Genomic DNA, 23,376 nt, shown 5'->3' on the forward strand with positions numbered 1-23,376 from the left:
AAGTAAAGAGTGTATGTGGTAAGATATCGGTGTACAGCTCGATATCAACGATCAAAAGTCCAGCTTTCGATTAATGAGTTGAATTTGGTGGGATCCTTGTAGATCAGGCAAGTTTGGAGCTGATCCAAGATGCTTTATATAAGTCAACAAGTTGTCGGTAGGACCAGTTCGTTATATTGCCAAGTAGTCAATCAAGCACTTTGTTAGGGGCGATAACTCAAAGGATTAATTGATTCAAATTCCCGCCGGGAGAACTCCCTTTAAACCGTTAATGCAGATTGCCTCTCGCCCCGTTCTGCCTGCGCATTCCCGTTGTTTGAGTCCTTTAGCAGATCATCGTTGGTGTACCAGTATAAGGGATGAGGGTGATATGAAAGGATGTCAACAAGCGTTATCATTTCGATTACTAGTACCCCTGCAGTCCTACTTGAGGTTTATACCTTTCAATCGAACTTCATAGGGCGTCAATCGGCCATCGAAAGTGCGCAGATATGTAGTGTCCCGCTCGCGGTTTTGCCCATTGTCAACGAAGTATGTCAATGAGAGTTGTAAACAAATCGTTTCATACTTCATCCATGCTGTGCCTCCTGCCAATTCTACGAACCAGTCCATAGAAGTCTTCCATCAAGGAATAGCAGAAACATTGGCCTGACTAGGATGTCCAACATATGTAATCAATACACATCGTCCCTGAGCGTCTTTTCGATAAAGCATTGTTTGTAATCTACAGCTGAACTTGTCAGGGTTGATTACTTCAAGTAGTAAAGAACAAAGACCGATGTCTCTCACTTTATTGTTTCGCAAGTCTTCTTTTCTTTCTCACCCTTTTACAAGCCTTGCCGCTTTCGGTAGTATTTATGTAATTTTCGGATTCGGCGAGTTCTGCTAAAGGCTTGACTGATGCAGCTGGGCGATTACCATGTTCTACGGGATGGGAGGTCCATTCTCTCCAACCGCCATGTTTGGTTGTGGCTGCTATCGAAGTAGTTTGCGATGATTTCGTGTAGACAACAGCCGAAGAGGTAATGGAAGGAGCAACCGTCGACGTCGACGAGCCGCCAGTGAGAATCGCTGATGATGAACTTGCATGTGCAACGGAAGATGGAGTTAAGGGATCCAGAGTAGAAGCTGGAGCAGAAGAGGTGATAATGGAAGCAGCGGATATGACAGTACTCCCTCCGGTTCCACCAGATGATCCACCTAATCCTACGGAAGGATCGACAATATAATTGTCCATTACATCGTATCGATATCCTTCAGGGTTATTTCCTCCACATGTACCGCCCTTGGCATCGACAAAGGCTTCACCTGCAGCATAAAGTATGTCAATATTTGATCAACCTATTCGCGAAAAACGAGCAGTCGTAATCATTACCCAAGCACTCACCTGATACATCCAGAATTTTACCGCCTCCCGCACAATTTTGACAACTATCCCAGATGTAGAACGGTCCTTCTGACAACAACAATTCTTTTCCATCTGGTCCGTATACTTTGACTCTATATTAAACTTCCTTGTCAATTAACAGGTTCTACATGATTCAAGGGTATGTGAATTTGTAACTCACTCTCGTCCACACCAGTGAGTAGGGTCTGCCCATACTTTATCTTGATCAAAGGCTATAACAAAATTCGTCAGTGTTTTTTCAAGGTGCAAGCTGGAACAATGGTTGTAGAAGATAAGAATGATAGCAAAAAGCCCAAAGTAGGAGAACACTTGTACTCACCAACAATTCGATTGGTACCTATTTGATTCAAAGGCTTCCCCCTTTGTTGCTCACAATAGGTTGTACCAGCATTCATACCAGATAAATCTGCCCATCCTGCAACCACGGGGTCACCGGGACTTGAACCGCATTTACCTCTGTCACCGATATCATAGTAGCTAAAGCAGATGATTTCAATCAGCACAGCTTATTCTCGATTTGTAGGAAATCAGGAACTCACAAGGTCAGCTTGACGTCCGTTTGAGAAAAGATAGAAGCTTTGACAATGGGTGGTACAAGTACCGCCAATGCCAAGGAGACGGAGAGGGAGCGTTTGATGATCATTGTGTAAATATGAGCTAGAGCGTTCTCTGTTGAGTCGAAAGAGAAAGAAGAGAAAGAAGCTCAGGTATCGTTGAGATTCGACTGTTTTATAGGCGTAAGAATGAAAAGGGTCCAACCAGTGTTGCCAAATTGACGTACGCGTAAAAGAGTGTGATGGGGATTTGAACGGAATCCAAATGTAGTCGACTTCGACTGCTGGAGCTGTTCGAGGGTGGTCGAAAACGTGTGGTTGTGTCGTAGGTCGGTTCAAGATGTGTTGATTGACTGATTGATCTATGTAGTGTTCGCGGTACGGAGTGAAGAGTCGCTAGTCGAGAATGAGGGTCGTGGTGAGGGTGAATTGACGTTACCTACAAATGAAACAGGACTCTTGTCGAATCAAAACCTTGAAGACTGAAAGGGGGTGATGAGATTAAAAATATCATTGGGAAACCTCTTAAGAGTAGACGATCATTATATGCAAATAAATATGTATTCCAATTTGTTTTCGGTCATAGTCATACATCAGTGTTTTCGTATTAGGCCTACCCTTGGTCTTACACCTATGCCAAAGAGGTCCAAACATCATCTAAACCATGCCTTGAATTAGGGTACTTCAGAATTAATATCAATCGAACGGAATGCGATTCCTTTGTGTGTTGCCTTTAGTATTGTGAATTTCCCTTGGCTGATTTCCTTTTCATCCGACACAACGCCCAGGCCAATTCAATACAACACAGTACGAATTCATATAATCAATGATGACCCCTTAGATCATGTTTGAATCCAATTGATTAATCACCGTCACTAATGCAGACATGTAGTCGTGTCTGTAAGATTGGGGATCCCATATAATCAAGAAAAGAGAAAAGCAGAAGTACATGCAAGCATTTCTTAGGTGTTTGCCTGCGTACTTCCTGAGGGAAAGGAAACGCATCTGGAACGACGAATAGCCTCCACGTGGTCACCATACGAATAGCAGATCTAGCTTTCATCCGGATGAGATATGTGGAAGAATTTACAGGGTGGTCACTCCATGCGAGACCAAAGTAACGTGACATTACCTTCCCTCTTGATATCAGAAGGGATGTATGTCGTCCTTCAACATTGATTCCGTTGAATGGTCGTAGGTGAAACATGCGGTTCCCCAAAGCCACCCATGTCAGTCAACAATCATCACCAAACATTCGGATGTCTCATAAAAAATATGGAATTGACGGTCATGAGATCCGCAGCGCTAAAGGCAAAAGTTTAAGCCGAGATAGCGGTGTTCAAATCGGATAGACTCTGAGGAATTGGTCATATAAATTACGTTGGCTGGTGTTTTGATGACGTATATATCATACAACAGGTACGGGATGTTCTAGACATCCGTCTAAGATGTCCCAATCATTCAGTTGAAGCTGTGTTATCAAGAGTCCAAGTCAGATGATTCGGTAATCCGTTTTCTCTTTCAATTGGTAAGTAACGCTATGTAAGGCGAGAAAGGCAGCAAATATGATTCGTCCAAAGAAGGAGGGGCTATGCAATAAACACGGAGATCCTTCGGTGAGATACGCTTTCAGGTTCGAGGTACTTCGGTAGTCCGAGCATACGGGTCATGTGTTTTTTCAACGAGCATATAAATCAGGTTCAGAATGAAAGGCATTCATTCTCTCGTTCGGGTACCTACGAGTACAATTCGGCCAAGAAACATTACTCAATCAGTCAAAATAACGGCATTATAAACTTTTTATCGGTGAGACATCACATGATAAGATATGTATGCCCATATTCCACTTTTAGATTAGATCCAATATGATTTCTACCTCATTCAGTCATCTCAAGGAGATCGAACACAGCATTAAACGAATTCATGACAACAAAACATAGCCTCCGTATGTAGTTCAACGGATGAAGGAGAATCAGATTTGAACAGCGAAATGTAGCTTGATTCTCGGAATATAGCCCCTCAAAATTGTAGCATACTCTGCTTGGCTTTAACTTGGATATGGTCTCCGCTTGTGCCCCGCATGGAGATCTGAGTTCGTTGGAAGAGAAGTTCCCATTTCCGTCTTAAAACAAGTTTGACTGGCGAAATTGAGTTATGAGGTTCCAACCTCAGAAGTGAAGGGTTCATTTTCCAGTACCTCATGCATGTCAATTCCTCTCTCCGAACACCTTGAAAGATCTTTCGGCTGCCGCTATACCCCAGCGGTATTGATATGCGGCGATGAGAGACCTACGAGGCTCTTATGGATAGGTAGAATCGTTTGAATGCATACAGATGGACCCCTCTGAATGTCTATATAAGGGGTAGCTTCTTCTCGTCCTCGTTTTTTTCTTTTTACCATCCCAACAACCGTTATATCAACTTGATCTCTATTTCATATCACAAAGATCCAACTATCAAGTCATCATGTTAGCTTCTCTCGCTCTCATCGCTGTACCACTTCTTGCATTAGTCAATGCTTCTCCAGTCGAGAAGAGGTTCACTAGTGCTAAGATCGTCTCTGGAAGAGATGGACTCTGTTTGGGAGTCACTAAGGCCGGAGTCGGATCCCCTGTCGTATCGGTTGCTTGCTCCAACGCCAACTACCTTACCAACTGGGATATCAACCCTGGCTCAGGCAGTGTCATCCTTAGTGGAACAGGACTAGCTCTTGATGCTGGTTCCACCCCAGGTAACAACGGTGCTCTCAAAGTACGTCTATCATTGCTCATTATCTATATAGAAAGGTCTGACGAAATCTCATTGCTGTAGGTATGGACTTCATACCCTGGTCTATACCAACAAACCTGGTACCTCACTGGAGACAACAGAATTGCCATTACTGGTGGAAATCAATGTCTTGATGAAGGTGTAAACGGTATCCAGACTTACCAATGTACTACTGGAAACACTAACCAAGGTATGTTTAATCACGAAGTGAACGTTGACCGTAAGCTAACGCTATCATCTCTATTCCAGTCTTCAACGTCGGTGGAGGTGGACCAAGTCCATCTTCTTCCTCTTCTTCCGCTGCCCCATCATGTACTTGTCCTACTTAAGCACAAAGTCTCAGCGGACGCATCGTAATTTGATTGTTACTCAATCTTTTGGTGCATAATATACGGACAATGTTTGTTGGTGGAATACGTATAATAGCTTGGAAACGGACAATGGTGCAAGCGTTTTTTTATAATTACATAACAAGTTTGAAGGAAGCTAGGATTTCGTATGAATGGTATGAAGTGCAGATAATGTGGAAAAGCAAACCATGGTGAGGGTACGCGGAGACCTTACTTTTTGCAATACATCCTTCTCTAATGAAACGCCGCTTTGAGCAAAGACATATCATTCACTAACTCTAGCAAACGGAGTGGCAGATTTTGCGAGTATGCATTCGATCCGTATTCTGACCTGATAGATGGCTTGCGGCGCGAAATCAGGTCATCATCTGAAATGAGGGTTGCTTGGATATTGTCTTTATATCTTTATGGTACCCTTGATCCGCTTGATTTAGTCGAGTGTAATAAGGTCTCAACGACGGCTTTTCTCCACCTGAGTCCGAGTTTGAGATGTCGGACCGGCTTGGCTTTACGCTATGCTGAAAAGGCTGAACTCCTTCCCGAGTCTATCAAAGATTATTATATTGACCGTAAAGACTGAATGGTCTTTTCTTTCAGGTCCAAGCTCGAAATCAAGCTGGAGGACTTACCGTTCGACTGTAGCGATCTGTTTAAGGATCTGCAGATCGACAGAGGTCTTCCATGGTGTTCAAACGGTTCCCACGCGAGAATTACAAAGACCCTGAAAGAATGATTTTCCCTGTGATCCATTGGTCCGAGTAGGCTTTTTTGTTGTTATATGGTACATAGTGCAGTCACGAAGACGAAGCAGCTGCATAGATTGCACTTCATACGATATGGTAAGCTTCCGAAAAGAAGTCTCGGCGGAGTAATTCAAATAAGATCAAGTAGATACAAACACCTCCCAATGAATGAAGCTTTACGGCTCGCCTCGCGGATCCTCTTGAGCAAGTACGGAGGACGATACATCTCCTCATTCCAGAACGGTTTTTCTTTCCCATCAGTCTGATACATTCTGCATTTGGCGTCTTGAAGTCGCTCTGATACACTGCATTGTTGACTTTCGGTTGCTTGAAAATATTCCCGAGGATCATCAGAATTGGGGGAATTTGAGCTTTTAACTGGGACTTTTGACCTTGATTAGCCATCTTTGAAATCTAGGCACCCGGGCAACCAAAAATTCGGATCTTCAGGAACGTATAGCTTATTTTTATTTTCAACTCTCATTTTTTCGGATTCGATAGCAAGAAAAGATAAACATACTTCTTCCTCTCGCATAATCCCACAAGATACCATACATAAAGATCATAGCATGTCCTTCTGCGTCTCATTCCGAAGAAGTGCAGAGGCGTAAGAGCTGAGGTGGTTATGCTCAAAAAAGGGGGAAAAAAAAAAAAAAAACATCATCAACGTGATGTACCTTTCCCCTATCAGTTGGTCCGATTTCTGCGATCATCCGTTTTTTTCTCGGCTCAACTTTTTTTTCTCCATCTTTGAAGTGATATGACTTGAGATTTGGAAGTATATAAGCAACATTGTTGATCGCTCGTGAATCAAAGTTCTCATCTCCAAACATTCCTCCTCTTCCTGGTTCCTTTCGTCTAGTCTTTATATTCCACTTCATCAAGTATTCTTTGGTATCGTCCGACCAATCTGTCCCTCATCTCTCATGTTCACCTCTACTCTTTTCTCTTTGGTCTTCGCCATGGGCGTCGTCAATGCCGCCGTCATTGACAAGCGGGTTGTCACTAAAGTACTCGTTGACTCTGATCTTCCTTCTGGGTGGACAGATAGCGGTGCTTGTATTGCCGAAGTTACCAATCGAGCCCTTACTGGTGTTCATTACTCTGATTTGACAGGTATGACCCGATCGGCTTGTGCTTCATATTGTTCTTCCAACGGGTACACTCTTGCCGGTCTTCAATACTCTCAAGAATGTTGGTGCGGATCTGTTCTTTCCAACGGTGCTTCCCTCTACAAAACTTCCACTTCATGTACCATGCCATGTAAAGGAGATTCTTCATCAACCTGCGGTGGTAGGAATGCCATTTCCCTCTTGATAACCGACTCCGCTCTCTCAACTCTTTCTGCCGACCTCACTACCGCTCCACTCGTTCTCCCTACCGGCTGGGCGGCAGCTTCTACCGCATGTATCGCCGAACCTTCTTCTGGAAAAGCCCTTACAGGCGCAAGATGGGCAGATAACTCAATGACCGTCAACGTCTGCCTTTCTTATTGTCAAAATAAAGGTTTTATCTATGCTGGTATCGAGTATGGTCGAGAATGTTATTGCGGCAATTCTTTAGTCAATGGTGCTTCACTCGATAAATCTTCTACAGGCTGTACCAAAACATGCGCCTCCGATTCTCTTCATACTTGTGGTGGTTCGAATGCTCTTCAACTTTACTTCAACCAGCCTGCTCTACCTGACGGATGGTCGACTGCTTCAACCTCTTGTGTAGCTGAAGGTACAACAGGTCGAGCTTTAGCTTCAGCTTCTTGGGCAGATGATAGTATGACAATTTATAAATGTTTAAATTACTGTTCAAACCAAGGATTCCAGTACGGTGGGGTTGAATTTGGAAGAGAATGTTATTGTGGAGATTCTTTAGTAAATGGTGCTTCGTTATCTTTACCTTCCACTAATTGTAATAAAGCTTGTGGAGGAGATAGTTCAAGAACATGTGGTGGTGGAAACGCTTTACAATTATATCAAAATCCAAGTTTAGCTCTAAATCTCCAACAAGTTGGTTCTTACTCTTATCAAGGGTGTATAATGGAGGTGAATGGAAGAGCACTTACTGAAAATTCGCTAGTGGATGATTCGATGTCAATCGAAACATGTACTTCTTTCTGTCAATCTAACGGATTTTCATTAGCAGGTTTAGAGTTTGGGAATGAATGTTATTGTGGAAATTCTTTCTCGAACGGTGGATCAGCCTCAACACTTTCTACTCAATGTTATATGAAATGCGCTGGAAATAAAGGTGAAAATTGCGGTGGACCTAATGCTATTGCTCTTTGGAGTGCACCTATTCCTACTCGACAGTAATAGATGTGATATATCGTACTCCTAATAAACCTATAATCAATATATAGATAACACCGAACTAGATACAATTTCTTTCCGTTTTTTTGGGCTTTCAATAGTTATAATTACAAGTAAAGTTGTGCAATGGATTTATGCATTGCATAATTGTTTTTCTGCCCGTTCACTGTTGGTTGCCCACTTCGGAGTGGAGACCGTGACAGATTCGGATTTAAGCGAAGGCAAATGAGCTGTATAATGAAGTGCGGCAAATTAGATCGATAAACTCGTTTATCTTTCTCCACTTTCGATATGATAGCGCTTGTTGTGATCATGCCCTCAACCATAAATCAGGCGCTAATATCAGATCAAAAGTCATATCAGATAAGTACATTACATATTGGTATATATTTGGAACATGCTCGAACGCACAATTCATACTCATAGGGCTACTCCACCTTGCTACAGTTTTCCAATAGACCAAACTCCCGCCGAGATATACTAGCATGTCTACTCCAACTACAAGCAATTATCGTATAGGTGTCGATGTTGGAGGGACAAACACGTAAGGTATTTTGTCCGCTGCTGATCAGCGAATATCCGAGACTTCCACTGACTGGCTTATTTGTGTTCAGCGACGCCGTCATACTGGATATAACGCCAGGATCCTCTCGTCCAGTCTTGGCGACTCATAAAGCGCCGACTACAGCAGACGTTACATCCGGTATTCAGAACGCCATCAAGGAAACTTTACGCAAAGCAGACGTCGATAAATCACACATCCAAGCTGTGTCTATCGGTACAACCTCTTTCGTGAATAGTTTAATAGAACGGGATGCTTCCAAATTGGAAAAAGTAGCTGTTATACGGCTATCCGGACCTTTTAGTAGACTCGCTCCTCCATTTGTATCTTTCCCTTATGAACTTAGACATGTTTTAGAAGGGCCAGTCTTCTTTGCTGAGGGTGGTCTTCAAGTGGATGGATCGGAAATTACCTCTGTAAGTAGTACTACGCTTTCACCTCTTTCTACTTTCTCCGTTCGATTGAAGTGTCGAGCTCATTTCTAGTTCAGGTTGAACCGCTAGAAATTAGAGGAATATGCGAGGAAATCAAGAAAAAAGGAATAAAGTCTGTAGCTGTATCAGCTTGTTACTCGCCTATAGATCGTGACATAAACCAAGAGGAATTGGTCAGGGAGATTATACATGCGGAATTACCAGGAGTGAAAGTGTGTATAAGTAAGGAGGTAGCTAATATAGGTAAGTTTCTTTCTGACATTGCCCTACTACCTTCTCGCAGATGTCGCGGACAAGTGCTGATGGAAAGTCTACTAGGTTTGCTACAGAGGGAAAACGCTACGATCCTTAACGCTGCCTTGCTCGAATTCGCTCAAATGACTGTAGCGGGGTTTGAAGAATCTACTCGTGCTCTCAATTTGGCTTGTCCACTTTTCCTCACCTCAAATGATGGAACCCTTATGACTTGCCAAATGGCGTCCAAGTTTCCCATCAAAACTTTTTCCAGCGGTCCGACCAATTCTATGAGAGGTGCCAATTTCTTAGCAAACTTAGGGGATAAAGATAGAAAGAAAGAGACTGCATTGGTGATGGACGTAGGAGGTACTACCGTGAGTACCCTTTGTTCAAATCTGAGACTGAGCTAAGTCAATCTCAAACGAAGACGGAAATAGGTGTATTGCTGTAAGTTCCACTCTTTTCCTTTGCTATTTCACCATATTGATCATTTCGATCCAGACCCACTGGGTTTCCTCGCCAAGCTTCAGCATACCACGAGCTTTGCGGTGTCCCTCTGAACTTTTCCATGCCTCACGTTCACTCAATTGGGTTAGGTGGTGGATCTCGAGTTAGAAAAGATTTAAATGGCAAGACAATCGTTGGACCGGAATCAGTGGGATACAAAATACTTGAACTGGGAGTAGCATTCGGAGGAGATGTATTGACTACAACAGATATCATAATCGCTTCTGGGAGCACTGAAAACCTGTCAATCGGTAATCCCTCTTTAGTAGAGAAGATCCCTACTGAAGATGTTCAAGCAGCTCGAGGGAGGATCAAACAAATGATAGAATCTGCTATTGATGCCATGAAGACCTCAGCTCAAGATGTACCTATATACCTTGTAGGAGGTGGTGCGATTCTCGTACCCGATGATCTGAAGGGAGTTAGTAAAGTTCGTAGATTCCCTTATTATGATGCTGCCAATGCAGTTGGTGCTGCTTGTGCGCAAATTTCAGGTGTAATAGATACTTTCGAAGACACATCCAGGTTGGCTGTAGAAGAAGTGCAGAAAATTGTAGAACAACGAGCGATAGATAAAGCTATCGCTGCTGGGGCGGATAGAGAGCATACATTCATTGTAGAGAGTGAGGCTATACCCATCGCGTGTAAGTGCCTTTTCACTATTGCCAGCTTTCTCCGGAAAGGAACTCGTTGTAGCTGATGTAATAGAATGATGGGCAGACACTACGGGTCGATGTAGGTTCTACGTCAAAGCTGCCGGCGAATGGACTGGAAAAGCGACCAATCCAGAAACCGCTGAGAACGCTGAATTCCACACTTCGCCCGAAACTTCTCGTTCATGGGATACCAAATCTCCAGTCGGTCAAGCTCGAGCTGCCAACGAAGGCAGGCAAATTCCGGATAAAGACATACCCATCACAGCTCAAGATGTCATCGACTACAAGCCGGATGTGGAAGGTGGAGAGTGGACTTTATCTGAACTCGATATAGAATGGATCTCGACAGGTTGTTATATCCTTGGGACCGGTGGGGGTGGTAATCCACATAATTGTTATCTCGCTCTCAGAGAAATGTTTAGGTCTGGAGCCAAATGTAAAGTCATCGATATAGAGAGTTTACACCCTGATAAAGTCGTCATGTATGGTGGTGGAATCGGAAGTCCGGAAGTAGCTGCTGAGAAACTAATGTCTTCTGGGTGAGTCGAGCCACAAACTCCCATTGCAGCTATGGACCCGTCATCGATGCTGATTAATTATATCGCTCGATAGGAGTGGAGAGGCTGTGAAATCACTACTTCGATATATGGGTCAAGATAATCTTGGTGGACTTGCTGCTTTAGAAATAGGCGGTGGCAATGGAATGGTAGCTATGGTTGGGGGATCAAGCACAGATCTAAACGTGCCTGTAATTGATGGAGACTTCATGGTGAGATTTCTCAATCCCTTTGACCGTACACAGCTCACCATGGACTTCTGCGGTTATTAGGGCCGAGCATATCCTACTGGATGGCAGACGACGGTGAATGTATATGCGAAAGACGATTCAGGTTCAATGGTCCTCCCTACATTTCTAAGCAGTGGTGATGGTACCGAGATGGTGGGTTTGACGGTCGAGAGGATTCATACATTCTGAGCCACCTTAAGATGCTGATGATCGCGTTCACAGGTTCTGACCAAAGTTAAAAATGTTAAAGAAGTCGACTCAATCCTAAGAGCAGCATGTATGGAAATGGGAACTTCAGCTCAGGTAGTTGCTCGACCATTAACCAAAACCGAATGTCAAAAAGCTTTGATCAGAAATACAGTATCTCAGTCATGGAGGATTGGACGTGCTGTTGCTCTAGCAAATAAACAATCAAATATCGATAACATTGGTTCAGTCTTGGTTGATTCTTTAGGTGGAGATAAAGCTGCCAGAGTTCTTTTCGAAGGTAAAATCGTTAGTGTAGGAAGGAGGTTGTACAAAGGACATAGTTATGGTGAAATAGAAATCCACGCTCTGGCCGGAGATGATACTATACAAGATCCCGAACATTCGAAAAGGACTTTCCGAGGAGTTATGAAGAGTGAGTCATGCTGATCAATTCATACGATCCATTCCCGGCCATAATGACTGAATCTGCTTTTTCAATCTCAAGTTCCGTTCAAGAATGAGAATCTCTTATGTGAACATACAGTAGATGGCAAAACCGAGGTAAGTGTCTTCATTCCAATTTACTACTATTGCGAGTGTATTGCGAGTGCGGGCTTTATTGATTTGGTTTTCAGGTCATATGTGGTGTTCCAGACTTGATCTCAGTTCTCGACGCTCAAAATGGTACAGCTCTTGGAACACCGGAATACAAATACGGTCTCAGAGTTATCGTGATTGGTATAACGGCTGCTCCTCAATGGACCGATACCCCTCGCGGTTTGGAATTAGGTTCTTTGACAGCCTTCGGATACGATAACATACCTTACAAGCCATTGGGCGAGTATGTCAAACCCAGAAGTGTAATTGAAGAATATAACGTATAGAAAATCATGTAGACGGACGAGAAATAAGGTACATTGTGGACAGTAATGAATAGCGTAGGATCTACTGATCGGTTTGACATCGCTACATACAAGAAGTAAAAATACAGTATTAGTCAATAGTCGATAATTCCGCTTCAGCCCATAAATAACCTTGAATGAACTCCTTTTCCCAATTTTCACTATCTGATGAGTCTTTCATATTCCTGACATAGTCCGATATGATTGCAATTTGCTCTTCAGTGATCCTTTTCAATATTGATTGGCCCTTCATATCCGTCAACAGCTCATTGATCGATATGTTAGAATAGAGATTTTTAGACAAAGCCAACGAAATACCAAATAATAAACTAACATTTTTGTAAGGTTTTATTCTAAGGTCCAATAATTTCGCGCAAATGTCGTTGACCTTCCCAACCGGTGTATTTCGAGCTAATTCAATCACATCTGTAGGTGGCATAATTCCGCTTGCTCTATCGAGAATTTCACCTAATTCCCATATACCCATCAGATCATCATTTTGTGTTTCCCTCAACAAATCATCTGTACCCGCACAAATATCTTCCCGTAAATGTAAAGCTCCAAAACCCAAGATTGATCTGAACAGACGTAGAGTTAACATTCCCAATGGTGCGGCGAATTTAGATGGTTGTAATTGGAAACATTCGAATAATGATGTGGAAATATACCAAATAGGACGTATTTTCGAGTAATCCAATGAGGTTATTTTGATAGGTCGAGAAATCACAGCATCCGCAGTTAAACTTTCATCGAAGGAAGTTGGAGGTAAAGTAGAGGAATCGTGTAAGGTTCGTAAATCTTGCGCCCTGATCTCGAAAGGTGTCAATTTCCGATTATCCACCTGAGCGGTATCTGGAATCAAGACTGTGTGACCAGTAAAATGATGATAGGTACCTTGAGAGTGTGACTTAGGTTTTAATGACATGATCCAATCTTTGACTGCATGAACTTCTGATCCTGTGAATGCACCAAACATCTTACCTCCCCATTCTAAATCTCTCATAAATCGACTTCGCTCGGGTTCACCTTTAATGACGAATGGTCTCTTATTTGACAGAATCCTGAGAAAATCTAGTACCTTTCCTTCTGATATAGAATCAGGATCTAACCATTCTTCTATACTTAGATTGCCGACTTTCATTCTTGAGGTACAGTGCATTTTTTCAGCAGCTCTAGACTTTTTAATTATCAATGAGCTCAATCTCTTTTCAATTCTTGTAGCTGATTTAGCAACCTCTTTGCGTGGTCGCCATGATAATTGACCAAGATTGTTCAACACTTGCTCAAATTCTACAGGTCCACTAGGTGTAGTTGGTAATCCTTCCGCAAGGATATACCCAACTTGTATCCTCTTCCAGATGACTTGCATAACTTCTTCACCTTCCCTCTGCCTGATTCCTTCGAGATATCTTTCAACAGCTAAACGAGCCATAGCTGAATGACCAGAATCGGCGTTATCAATCGTAACATGTATTGCGAAATAATAATTGTCAATTTTTAATTCAATCAATTCCCGAGCAGTGACCAGTAGATGATAAGGTAATGACTCGTATGCTAAGTTGAATCCCAAAGCCTCAGGGAAAAACTCCCTTGTTGAAGCTAAAAGACCAATACATTGTTGAGCGACAGCAGCTTCCCAACATCTAGGTACACCTTGATCTTCCTCCAACCCGTCAAAGCCTCTAATATCACCTGGAGCAGTCTTACCGTTTGACTGTATTGCGCCGAGCTTTGTATCGTTGAGAAGTTTTTCATAAAGGTATATATGATTCTTCTCCAGATCTCCGTCACCAAATTCTTCTGAGATGACTTGCCAAGCCATTTTACTAACTTCTCTTTCTAAAGCAGCATTGTCATATTGTTGACGAGTCTCCTGGATTGTACATAAACCTCTGGGGTTTGAGGTGGATTTACCAGTTCCGATTAAGATACCGCCTATCCAACCCCCATCTACGTATTTGACCACGCCAGCGAGTCTGACCCATTCTAAAGCGTACTCTCTAGTTGGAAACATTTCTCTAGGTCCACCTGACTTACGCCTATCCACATACGCTTCGTATTTGTTTGCAGCTATACGGTGCGAGTTGTGCAAAAAGTCGCGTAGCGACGTGGGATCGTATGAAGGTATGTTCAGGATAGTATCCGAGGGCGAGACAAGGGATTCCGAAAGGGTTTGGTCAAATAGCTCTATCAGTCGGCAACGGGCTTCTTCGATGACGTCTTAATGGACAGCATGACAACAGTTAGTTCATTCACTTCCGTAATGTCAACAAATTCGCTCACCAAGATGATCTTCGTAATTCTGTAATTTGTGATACAGCTCCTTGTCCTTCACCATTCTACTTCTGTCGCTCTCACTTGCCAAGTCCGCAGCTTTTGTGAGATCGGGGAATTCCGAAGCGTATGCATCTCTTTCTTCCTGTACTGAGCCGCTCTCACTAGCTGACTTCTCCTTTGTGTATGGCGGTAAAGCTTCAAGCTTTGGTTCATGACGGCGAGGGGACTGTTCTATACGGTGATCTGATTTCTTCTCACTTTGCCTTGAAGCTGTACGACCCCTGTTAGTCTCTTTCACCAAGCGGTAGATACAAGCGATGGTCGATAAGGAAATAAGGATGATAAGGGTTGATGTCAGAGAATCCCATCGTATATTGATTCTTATAGTAGGTGGAGTATAAATACTTCGATCCACCATGTTTTTAACGATGTCCACTGTTCTTGAAGGATTCATTGCACAGACTTCCACGGTATAATATTTACCGTCAAATTTGTAGAGACTTCATGCAAAGGTTAAGCATCATGAGGGGGAACACGACATGCTTCTTATATAGCATTGTACACACAATCAATCGATGACGGCAGTGAGAACATTACACAAACTTATCCATATATGAATGTCCCGATCGATTGGGTGGATCGATTCGATCTAAACTGACGAAGCAGCTCGTGACCGGAATAAGCGATTGTTTTTTCCATTCTGACGATCCGGGGTACGATCTTCTGTATATCTAATCATATCAAAAATGACGAGATGGTCAATTGGGTGATTTTAATTTGTGTTTGTTATTGCGAAGTCAAGCAAGGGGAAAAGGGAAAAAGCGCAAAACAGATCTGGTCAGTTGACTTAGCGACAATTAATCATAATACCCTTTTAAGGCAAAATTCCAGCAAAGCCTAATGCTCAACAACGTTGCATCGCGTAATTCATCGTTTTCCATGCTACCGGGGCTATGACGAGCTGTATTCTTTCAGGCACTGAATGCCAAACACGACGATTACTAATTCATCGCAGGGAGGCACAAACAAACAACTGGAATGGGCAATATGCGCGTGTACCAATCTATACAATATTCTTTCCTTTTCATTTTCTCGCGCCGTTTCTCTCACTTGTACCTCGTTTCTCCCGCTAATTCGTGTACCCAATATATGGGTCTTTTCGATGCCGATTAATCTAGAGGAAGAACATATAATGGGGATTCTTGTCACCCAAAGAAGGATCATTAGGTGCTCCAGCGGCAATAGCTTCTCGCTTCTTCTTATTGAGGTATCGACAATATAATGACTGGAAAAGAGCACATATTATTATCAAAACAATGTTATGCCGATTTGTTTTTTCGCTTTTACATACCTGCATTGTGACCCCAATCATAGCCATCAAGGTCATACCTATATCGAAGTGAAGACCTTGAAGATATCGCGGCTTCGTTTGTGCGGTAAAGATGAAACCGATACAAGCACCGGAACTGTCTACAGAGGTTTGGTCAGGCTGTCAGTGATTGGATCTACAAATGGACAGGATAGCTAATAGGCCAACTTACTTCCTACTAAGCATACGAAGCCGATACTGAAAGCCCGTTTGTAGTGACCCGCCATGTTGTCGGCCACCCACATGTTGTGTATAGCGGTACTAGTATACAATCCAATAGCGGCAATGAACACTCCAGCGTACCTCACGCCTACTTGTGGAGCAACTGCCAACATGATATACCCGATCAAACACGCGGTCAAAGCGAAAAGGAGGAAAGGTGATCGTATTTTCTTTCTGTCTGACATCGTACCACATATAGCGAAAGAAACACCAGCGATAACGTAGACTGCAAAGATGGTCAGCTGTGAGTCAGATGATCTTTGGAAATGTCTCACCTGGTACCGTGAGTAGCTGAGCGGTAACGGTGGAAGTAAAGCCTAAACCCGCGACGAGTGTGGGCATGAAGGTCGCTGCAAACCCCTTGTCAGCGCACAAATATAGTATGGAAAAACGGAACTTACTTAATGAGTATAATGTACAGTCAATACCAAAATGAGTGACGGCACTATTGATGTGAAATACCTTAACGTCTGGTTTATGCGATCATAACATAGGTAAGACACATACTGCACGTATACTCTTGGATCTCTGAACGAAGCCAAAATTGCCTTATGACTGAATTTCTCATCCGGATCGTAGATATGCTTGTTTCGTTCGAGCCGTACTTTCATCGCGGCTTTCTCTCTAGCATTTAACCATCTAGCTTCGGCCACAGTATTAGGGATTTGCCACCAAGCAACAGGTGCCAGACAGAATGAGATCAAGCCTTCGACGATATACCTGCGTCAAAAAATTCCATCAGCCAGGCTGGTAAAAGATCAGTGGCGTCGCTCACATCCATTGCCAACCGTGTAGCCCTCCTGCAGTGAGCTGACTCAGACCATATGCCAAGAGTCCACCTGTAACACCGAGTCAGTGACGGAATGCGATTCTTGGTTTGGGATACTTACCGAAAGCACCCGAAAGAGCGGAGGCTACGAATACCACGGTAATTCTGGTCATATATTCGTCCCGCTGATATGTCATCGTTAGGTAAACGTTGATACAGGGGATGACCCCAGCTTCCACAGCTCCCAAAAGAACTCGAATCGCTGCCAGATGACCGAAGTTCTTGGCAAAAGCCGTGCCAACCGTCAAAGATGCCCAGCAGATAGTAGTCCCGGTTACTAATCTCACAAATAAGAGGATTAGCAAAATATAAATCAGTGTCAGAACACAGCTACTTACGAACGTTTCTTGGTCCGATCATCTTTAAAGACACCGCCCCTACAGAGGTTATCAGCATAATCATTTTCAGCAAAGCGACTTTGTATTCCTTACAAATCGGCTCAAAGATTACATAAGTAGCGTATACCAGCGATACGGCAGCACCATATTCATTTCCCTTGAGACCAAGATCGGTACTGAATCCAGTCAGATTGGCATTACCGATATTCGAACGATCTATATTACGTGTGCATGTCAGCTTCCAGCGTACAACCTTCATGATTGAGGCACAAGCAGCTGGAATCCAGATTCACCAAGAAAAGACATCATATAGAGAGCCTGGAGGACAAAGACCAATAAGTAACTTGACTTCGTGGCGCTCAAGAATGAAAGTGCCTCACAGCGAACACAATGATGAGATTCATGTCAATCTTCCTGATCGCCATTCTCTCCCCTTCATAGTCGATCTCGGGGACATTGTCATCCAAGGTGACCTCAGCGACATCGGTCAAAGTGATGTTTTTTTCCGTATCAATAGGGTTAATCTTGTATTCTGTCGACATTATAGCAGATGATATGCAAAGTCCAGGCTGTCAATGAGTGGGGAGGTATATCCTTCTGACAATCCATAAGCAGTAGTACTTATATCCTCAAATTGTCTGAAAGGGGTTGGGCATTCGATTGAAGTACAGATAAGACCCCTTGACTATTCAGCCTTATCGCGGATTAGCGACGGTGATCACTCAACATTCCGGAACGCAACGCGGGGGAATTCACTCGGATTGTGTGAATTATTCCAATGGATAGAGTATGCACAATAAGACTGGCGGCATCTCGGTTCTGTTATTTAGCTATTTTGAGGGGGAAAAGGGTCTACTCGCGCATGGTTCACTTTTAAAGTTTACGCTATTTCGCTGTTCACCGATGACATACGTCAACCTGAAAGATAAGGATTGAATTAGTTTTAATCTTGATCCGAGATGCCTTTCTAGTGTTTCTTCATCAGCTCCAATTTTCTATACTGAGCATTTGCGAACTCACCGGGTCATGGATCACAACAGCCGGGAACAGATGAATGAGCCGGTAAGTGGTATCAAGAGGAAACGAACCACTCGCGCGTGCGATTATTGTCGCTCGCATAGGATCAGGTGAGTTGCCTTGTCAGTGATACAGGCCCAGTAAACAGCAGAATTTCTCGGCTGATGCACGAATGCCTGACTGCCAGGTGTGAGCGTGAAGGAGGACATAGCTCAATATGCACTCATTGTAAGCTCTATGGTCTGGTTTGCGAGAGTGTAGCGCCTGCTCCAAGAGTAGGTTGGAAACGGTTCTAGCCTTTTGTCGCTTTCTGACCCAGACCAAGACAGTCTCACAGGAGCCGTTTATCGATACATCGCATTTGTAGCGCAGAAGATGCCGAGAGCCAAGGCTTGGAGCCTGGATATGCAGGTACGTGAGCTGTTAAAGAACGATATTCTATGACTCATCCTTTTGCTCTGCCAGGTCCAACAAGTATATTTCATATCGCCTCCATCCTAAAGAGCGAAAGACACATCAACCAGGTGAAGGAATATGATGAGACGAACGACATTTTTCGAAACGCAATATCCTCAAGCGGTCAACAAGCTTCTGAAGGTGTTTTGTATGGTAGATGTGATTGCTCCAATGGATTATGGAAAGCTCAGAACGCTAGCGCTTTACTAAAATTGGATACTCTGTCGGAGCAATTAAGTCTCATAGCGGGGAAAGAATCGATTCTGGATGATTGTGAGTCGTCCGAAGGCGAATATTCACTAGGGCATAAGCTAACCCTGACTTGAAGTACTTTTGACCTCCATCACCAAAATCCTACCGGTGTTTCCTGTGGTGACAGTCTCTGAAAGGTGATTGATGCCTCTGACAAGCTTAGTTGGTAGAAAGTTTCCATCCAAGCTAAATATCATCACTGTTAGTATGGGCCGTGAACAACCACCTGATACCTTTTGGCAATACTACACAATGAAAGATTACGACTCGACTCCCCATTCACCCTTACCAAAGATTGTCAGACTGGTACACTACGGATTAGCTTCTATGTCTCGGGCTGTACCGGTGCCGATACGGCAGAGCATAATCAGGGCTGTTCGAGAAGAGCTGGATGACACTTTACAACCGTCCAGGCAGAATTCACTATCTACTGTCCAGCTTTTGGTGTCACTTTTTATATCGTTAGACCTCCATCACGACAATCCGACCGAAAGCAGGAGCTTACTATGGCAGAGGGTTGGTACCGGCATCAGAGGAGCATTTGACATGGTATGAAAGCAGACTCTCTTCAAACACGAACGAAACTAATACCTGTATATCTCGCAGGGCATACATCGGCGGGTCTCAAACAACATAATCCCCTGCGGTCAGGTGCACAGAAGGAGAAGAGTATGGGGTAGCTGTATCATCGCGGACAGATGGTGAGCTGCGATGATCAGAAGCAGTCAAGCAATGCTGAGACTTTCTCAGGCTTGCTCTACAGTACGGCCAACCTTTGACGATAGATCTTGACGATTGCGATGCTCAGTTACCTTTCTGGTGGCCGGACCACGTGCCGGATATGGAGGATATCTCAGCTCTCCCTATAGTGCACAAAGTCGTTCCCTCGTTTAGATTCCTTTCAGAATTGACCTCACTTAGCATACTTCTTGGACGAGCTTGTATGTTCCAGACTGCAGCATTACCATTTGTACCTCAGACATTAGAGCTGACAACTGCAATAGATTCTTTGACAAGCAGTACACTTCGTCTCGCGAAATCTCAGGACTTAGGATTCTACAGCCTACAGAATGACATGGACGTTTGGAAAGTTCATTTACCCAATACTTGGCAATACAGTCCAGTATTAGAGATACCAGCAATGGAACACTTGATGCAGCTTTTCTTGGTGGCTCTGGAGGTGAGTGTATCTTTGACTTCAACCGACCAGGACAAATTGAATGACCTCTGTTTTAGTATACCTTTCTCAAGCCCTTTTTTCCGGCAAATATCCCATGGTTACCTGCCCACATCGCTTTCCGCCCTACAGTAGGCAGTATCGAACGACTCGTAGAGCGAGCTATCAGGTCACTGTCGTGGCTTTCTAGTGAAGAAGGTGCATTTTATTTGGATGTCTGCCAAATGACTGTATATCCCGCTTGTAAGTATTGTCAACCAGCTGTGTTACAGACTGCTGACGCATTCGTGGCAGTCTTATGTATGGTCATCATCGCTACCGATGTAACTCACAAATCAGATCTTGCTTTGGCCTCAGCTCTATTGACAGGCCAAGAAGTGTTCACTTGTTGGTCCGAAGTGGAAGGACCAAGTGGAAAATGGGGTAGTAGGCAACAAATACTAGGAGCTATAAACCTGCTGGGTGGTTCTAGCGTATGACGATGATCATAATTGTGATCAGGGCTCAGCAAAGCTGTAAAATACGATCACAACAGTCATTCTGTCAAGTTAAATGATAGCGGATATACAATACCAGCCACAACATGATGCAAAATGTCGATTTCATTCTGTTCCGATCGCCAACCTTTACAAAGCAACGGATCGAGTATATAGCGAAAGGGCTACATGCCGGAATAATGTACAATCAAAGGCTATACAAGAGATAGACATTACACAGGGATCACCACTGGAATGCCAAACAGATCCCTTTGGTACATGGTCTTTCCATTTACCTCAACAAATTTCATCTCATTTTTCAAATTAGGCTCCGGCAATGTTGCTATCTGAATCTCTCTCCATTCTTTCATGGTAGGTACCTGCGAAATGAAGGTTATGTGGTCAGATCCGGACCTGAGATGGTCTGTTGAAGCAATCAACTTACAGGCATACCATTGTCCATGAGAGTCTTGAAGCCGTTATAGACACCTTGCTCGTTGACACAGCCTTCTCTTTGTAAAAGTGGTGATTCTACAGGCCAGGAGTATCTTGAATCAGGTCGACATCCTTACCAAGTGCCGAATAAGTCACTTACCCATCGCTGGCGAAACCCTGAGACTACCTTCTGCGGCATTGAATAAGACTAACGATAGTCTTTGCTCATGAGCTTGGTCAGCGGGCGGCTGATACACGCGATGTCTAGTAGCTTTGAAGTGACCTCCCGAGATGACTAAGAGGTTCATGAATAGCGATCAATAAAAAAGCGCTTATATGTCATGATGTGTGACTCACTTTCCAAAGTTTCCCCCAAGTTCACAACCAAGGATCCAGGATTGTATCCTACATATCGCCACTTGTCGTCATTGCCCCAGATTTGGAGACAGCTGATTGGCACAGAGAATAGTAGGGTTGTTGTTCCATAATCCCTACACATCAGATGTCAATACCAGAATTCATACCCTTAGTTTATTGTTCCTGTGATTCACGCACTGGTGTCCATTCATTCGAAGTCCTCCTCCAAGCTTCTTTGTATCTTCTTGAAGAGGATGGAAAAGAGCATGTCTCAGATATCCTTCACCCACAGGTCCTTTTTGAGATTGAACTCTGTCCCAAAGGAAATCCTCATCGAGCTCAAGTACTTTCGAAAGTAGCCTGAGTAATCGTCTGTTGACCGACTGAGTCAAAAATTCGCAAAATGCCACAATCTCATCCATGAATGGGTGAATGCAGGTAGGTATATTGTTGATATCGCTAAATTGCTCGTGATAAAAGTTGAAGTGCTCAATGCCGTCGATCGCGCCTTTTTCTCTCTACAGTTCGAAAGCCGATCAATACAAATGAATGATACCAGGCAGACGATTCCAGAACTCACTTTCCAGCCAAATCCGGGTTTATATCCAGCGAAAAGACCCGTAGCTGGATCCCATAAAAGTCGCTCTTTGTCTTCTTCCGAGATGTTACGGTGCAAATACTGAGCAATAGCAAATTGTCGATGAAGCTTATGTTTTTTGTTCGCGTCAGTTCGCCTCGAGAAGTCCTGATTTCAAGGTCACGAGCTACTCACTTGTTCAATCGAGACACCGTAGTTTACGAGATACAGGAATCCATCTTCCTTGATAGCTTGTTTCGTGGTGGCAACTAAGTTGGATACAATAGAGCTATCCGGCGAATCTAACAGAGCAAGGTCTATAGTGGTAAGCTTGGCGAAATCGTGGTTTTCTTTGGTCGCTGGAGGAGGTTGCCATACAGGTACAGATGGTTTGCCTTCCGTTGAAGGAGGTTGGAACGTAGAAGGTATGTGAGACATGTTTAATATTCAATGGTATATATGATGTACATGAATCCAGGTTTCACAATTTGGACCTGCTTTCGAGTGCTTATATATGTTATCAGGCCATTCGATGTCAAATGGCTATCGGAATACCGAAAAGCCGGCATTAATCAGTGCGGAGCTATATCTCGAGATGCCGAGAGCATGCCAGATTTATTCGTGATGAAAAGCTAGTCCGAGTTGCCGACCGTCGAGATTATATGTGACATTCAACTTATTTTTCGTATGATCGGTCATCTCCTACGGGGTGTTGGCGTCAACCCGAGATGCCGATGCCTAATCTGAACCGTACAAAATCCGCTGTACGCTCTGCTGACCTATCTGTAGCACAGTCCGCCTCCAGTGCGATGCATAATATTTGAATTTACCATATGAGATCAACGTATTGTGCTCATTTGCGCATGCCCCCTGCTGACTACACATATATCTACTAGCCTAGTCAAACATTCACTTGTCGATCCAGCTTCGAAGAACAAATCTAGCCATACATCATGTCAACATACAAATTTGAGAACCTCGCTCAAGCTGCAAAGATAGTATTAGGCTTGGAGGATACTGATAAGGATAATAATAATCAAAGCTCAGATCAACATCATACCATTATGCACAGACATATACAAAGCAATGCATCCAGTGAGGTCGGGGTATAGGGCTTTCAGTTCTGAGGTATTTGTCAGACCAAGAGTACCGATCTGATCCACTTGGACCCTACTGTATATATACATACT

At 43.5% G+C, this 23,376-nt stretch overlaps 8 protein-coding genes across 8 annotated transcripts; 4 read left to right on the forward strand and 4 right to left on the reverse strand.

The window, feature by feature from the left end:
* Positions 1-790: 790 nt before the first annotated feature.
* Positions 791-2,051, reverse strand: I206_103777 (uncharacterized protein; the record flags this gene model as incomplete). The annotated part of the gene is made up of 5 exons (XM_019159416.1): positions 791-1,308; positions 1,388-1,500; positions 1,569-1,620; positions 1,728-1,885; positions 1,948-2,051. The coding sequence occupies 5 exons, from the start codon at positions 2,049-2,051 to the stop codon at positions 791-793; spliced, it is 945 nt and encodes a 314-aa protein (XP_019007468.1).
* A 2,377-nt stretch (positions 2,052-4,428) lies between these two features.
* I206_103778 (uncharacterized protein) lies at positions 4,429-5,060 on the forward strand (the record flags this gene model as incomplete). The annotated part of the gene is made up of 3 exons (XM_019159417.1): positions 4,429-4,713; positions 4,774-4,921; positions 4,981-5,060. The coding sequence occupies 3 exons, from the start codon at positions 4,429-4,431 to the stop codon at positions 5,058-5,060; spliced, it is 513 nt and encodes a 170-aa protein (XP_019007469.1).
* Positions 5,061-6,750: 1,690 nt separating this feature from the next.
* Positions 6,751-8,133, forward strand: I206_103779 (uncharacterized protein; the record flags this gene model as incomplete). The annotated part of the gene is made up of 1 exon (XM_019159418.2): positions 6,751-8,133. One exon carries the CDS (start codon positions 6,751-6,753, stop codon positions 8,131-8,133), a length of 1,383 nt encoding a protein of 460 aa, XP_019007470.2.
* Positions 8,134-8,615: 482 nt separating this feature from the next.
* On the forward strand, positions 8,616-12,386 carry I206_103780 (uncharacterized protein; the record flags this gene model as incomplete). The annotated part of the gene is made up of 12 exons (XM_019159419.1): positions 8,616-8,674; positions 8,745-9,108; positions 9,183-9,369; positions 9,445-9,737; positions 9,791-9,810; positions 9,865-10,514; positions 10,591-11,065; positions 11,139-11,295; positions 11,356-11,466; positions 11,536-11,935; positions 12,008-12,063; positions 12,138-12,386. 12 exons carry the CDS (start codon positions 8,616-8,618, stop codon positions 12,384-12,386), a joined length of 3,021 nt encoding a protein of 1,006 aa, XP_019007471.1.
* A 109-nt stretch (positions 12,387-12,495) lies between these two features.
* On the reverse strand, positions 12,496-15,099 carry I206_103781 (uncharacterized protein; the record flags this gene model as incomplete). The annotated part of the gene is made up of 2 exons (XM_019159420.1): positions 12,496-14,624; positions 14,688-15,099. The coding sequence occupies 2 exons, from the start codon at positions 15,097-15,099 to the stop codon at positions 12,496-12,498; spliced, it is 2,541 nt and encodes an 846-aa protein (XP_019007472.1).
* Positions 15,100-15,855: 756 nt separating this feature from the next.
* Positions 15,856-17,981, reverse strand: I206_103782 (uncharacterized protein; the record flags this gene model as incomplete). Its single annotated transcript, XM_019159421.1, has 12 exons — positions 15,856-15,966; positions 16,033-16,151; positions 16,223-16,498; positions 16,548-16,622; positions 16,674-16,717; positions 16,780-16,992; positions 17,048-17,111; positions 17,163-17,378; positions 17,440-17,478; positions 17,533-17,655; positions 17,733-17,757; positions 17,820-17,981. The coding sequence occupies 12 exons, from the start codon at positions 17,979-17,981 to the stop codon at positions 15,856-15,858; spliced, it is 1,467 nt and encodes a 488-aa protein (XP_019007473.1).
* A 508-nt stretch (positions 17,982-18,489) lies between these two features.
* Positions 18,490-20,820, forward strand: I206_103783 (uncharacterized protein; the record flags this gene model as incomplete). The annotated part of the gene is made up of 11 exons (XM_019159422.2): positions 18,490-18,566; positions 18,644-18,731; positions 18,786-18,867; positions 18,922-19,185; positions 19,241-19,301; positions 19,371-19,713; positions 19,771-19,865; positions 19,915-20,105; positions 20,169-20,344; positions 20,401-20,584; positions 20,636-20,820. The coding sequence occupies 11 exons, from the start codon at positions 18,490-18,492 to the stop codon at positions 20,818-20,820; spliced, it is 1,746 nt and encodes a 581-aa protein (XP_019007474.2).
* Positions 20,821-21,050: 230 nt separating this feature from the next.
* Positions 21,051-22,624, reverse strand: I206_103784 (uncharacterized protein; the record flags this gene model as incomplete). Its single annotated transcript, XM_019159423.1, has 7 exons — positions 21,051-21,197; positions 21,263-21,348; positions 21,413-21,547; positions 21,610-21,743; positions 21,808-22,127; positions 22,190-22,315; positions 22,382-22,624. The coding sequence occupies 7 exons, from the start codon at positions 22,622-22,624 to the stop codon at positions 21,051-21,053; spliced, it is 1,191 nt and encodes a 396-aa protein (XP_019007475.1).
* Positions 22,625-23,376: the final 752 nt, after the last annotated feature.

This window comes from Kwoniella pini, chromosome 5, assembly GCF_000512605.2.
Source record: "Kwoniella pini CBS 10737 chromosome 5, complete sequence".
NCBI classification, from domain to species: Eukaryota; Fungi; Basidiomycota; class Tremellomycetes; order Tremellales; family Cryptococcaceae; genus Kwoniella; species Kwoniella pini.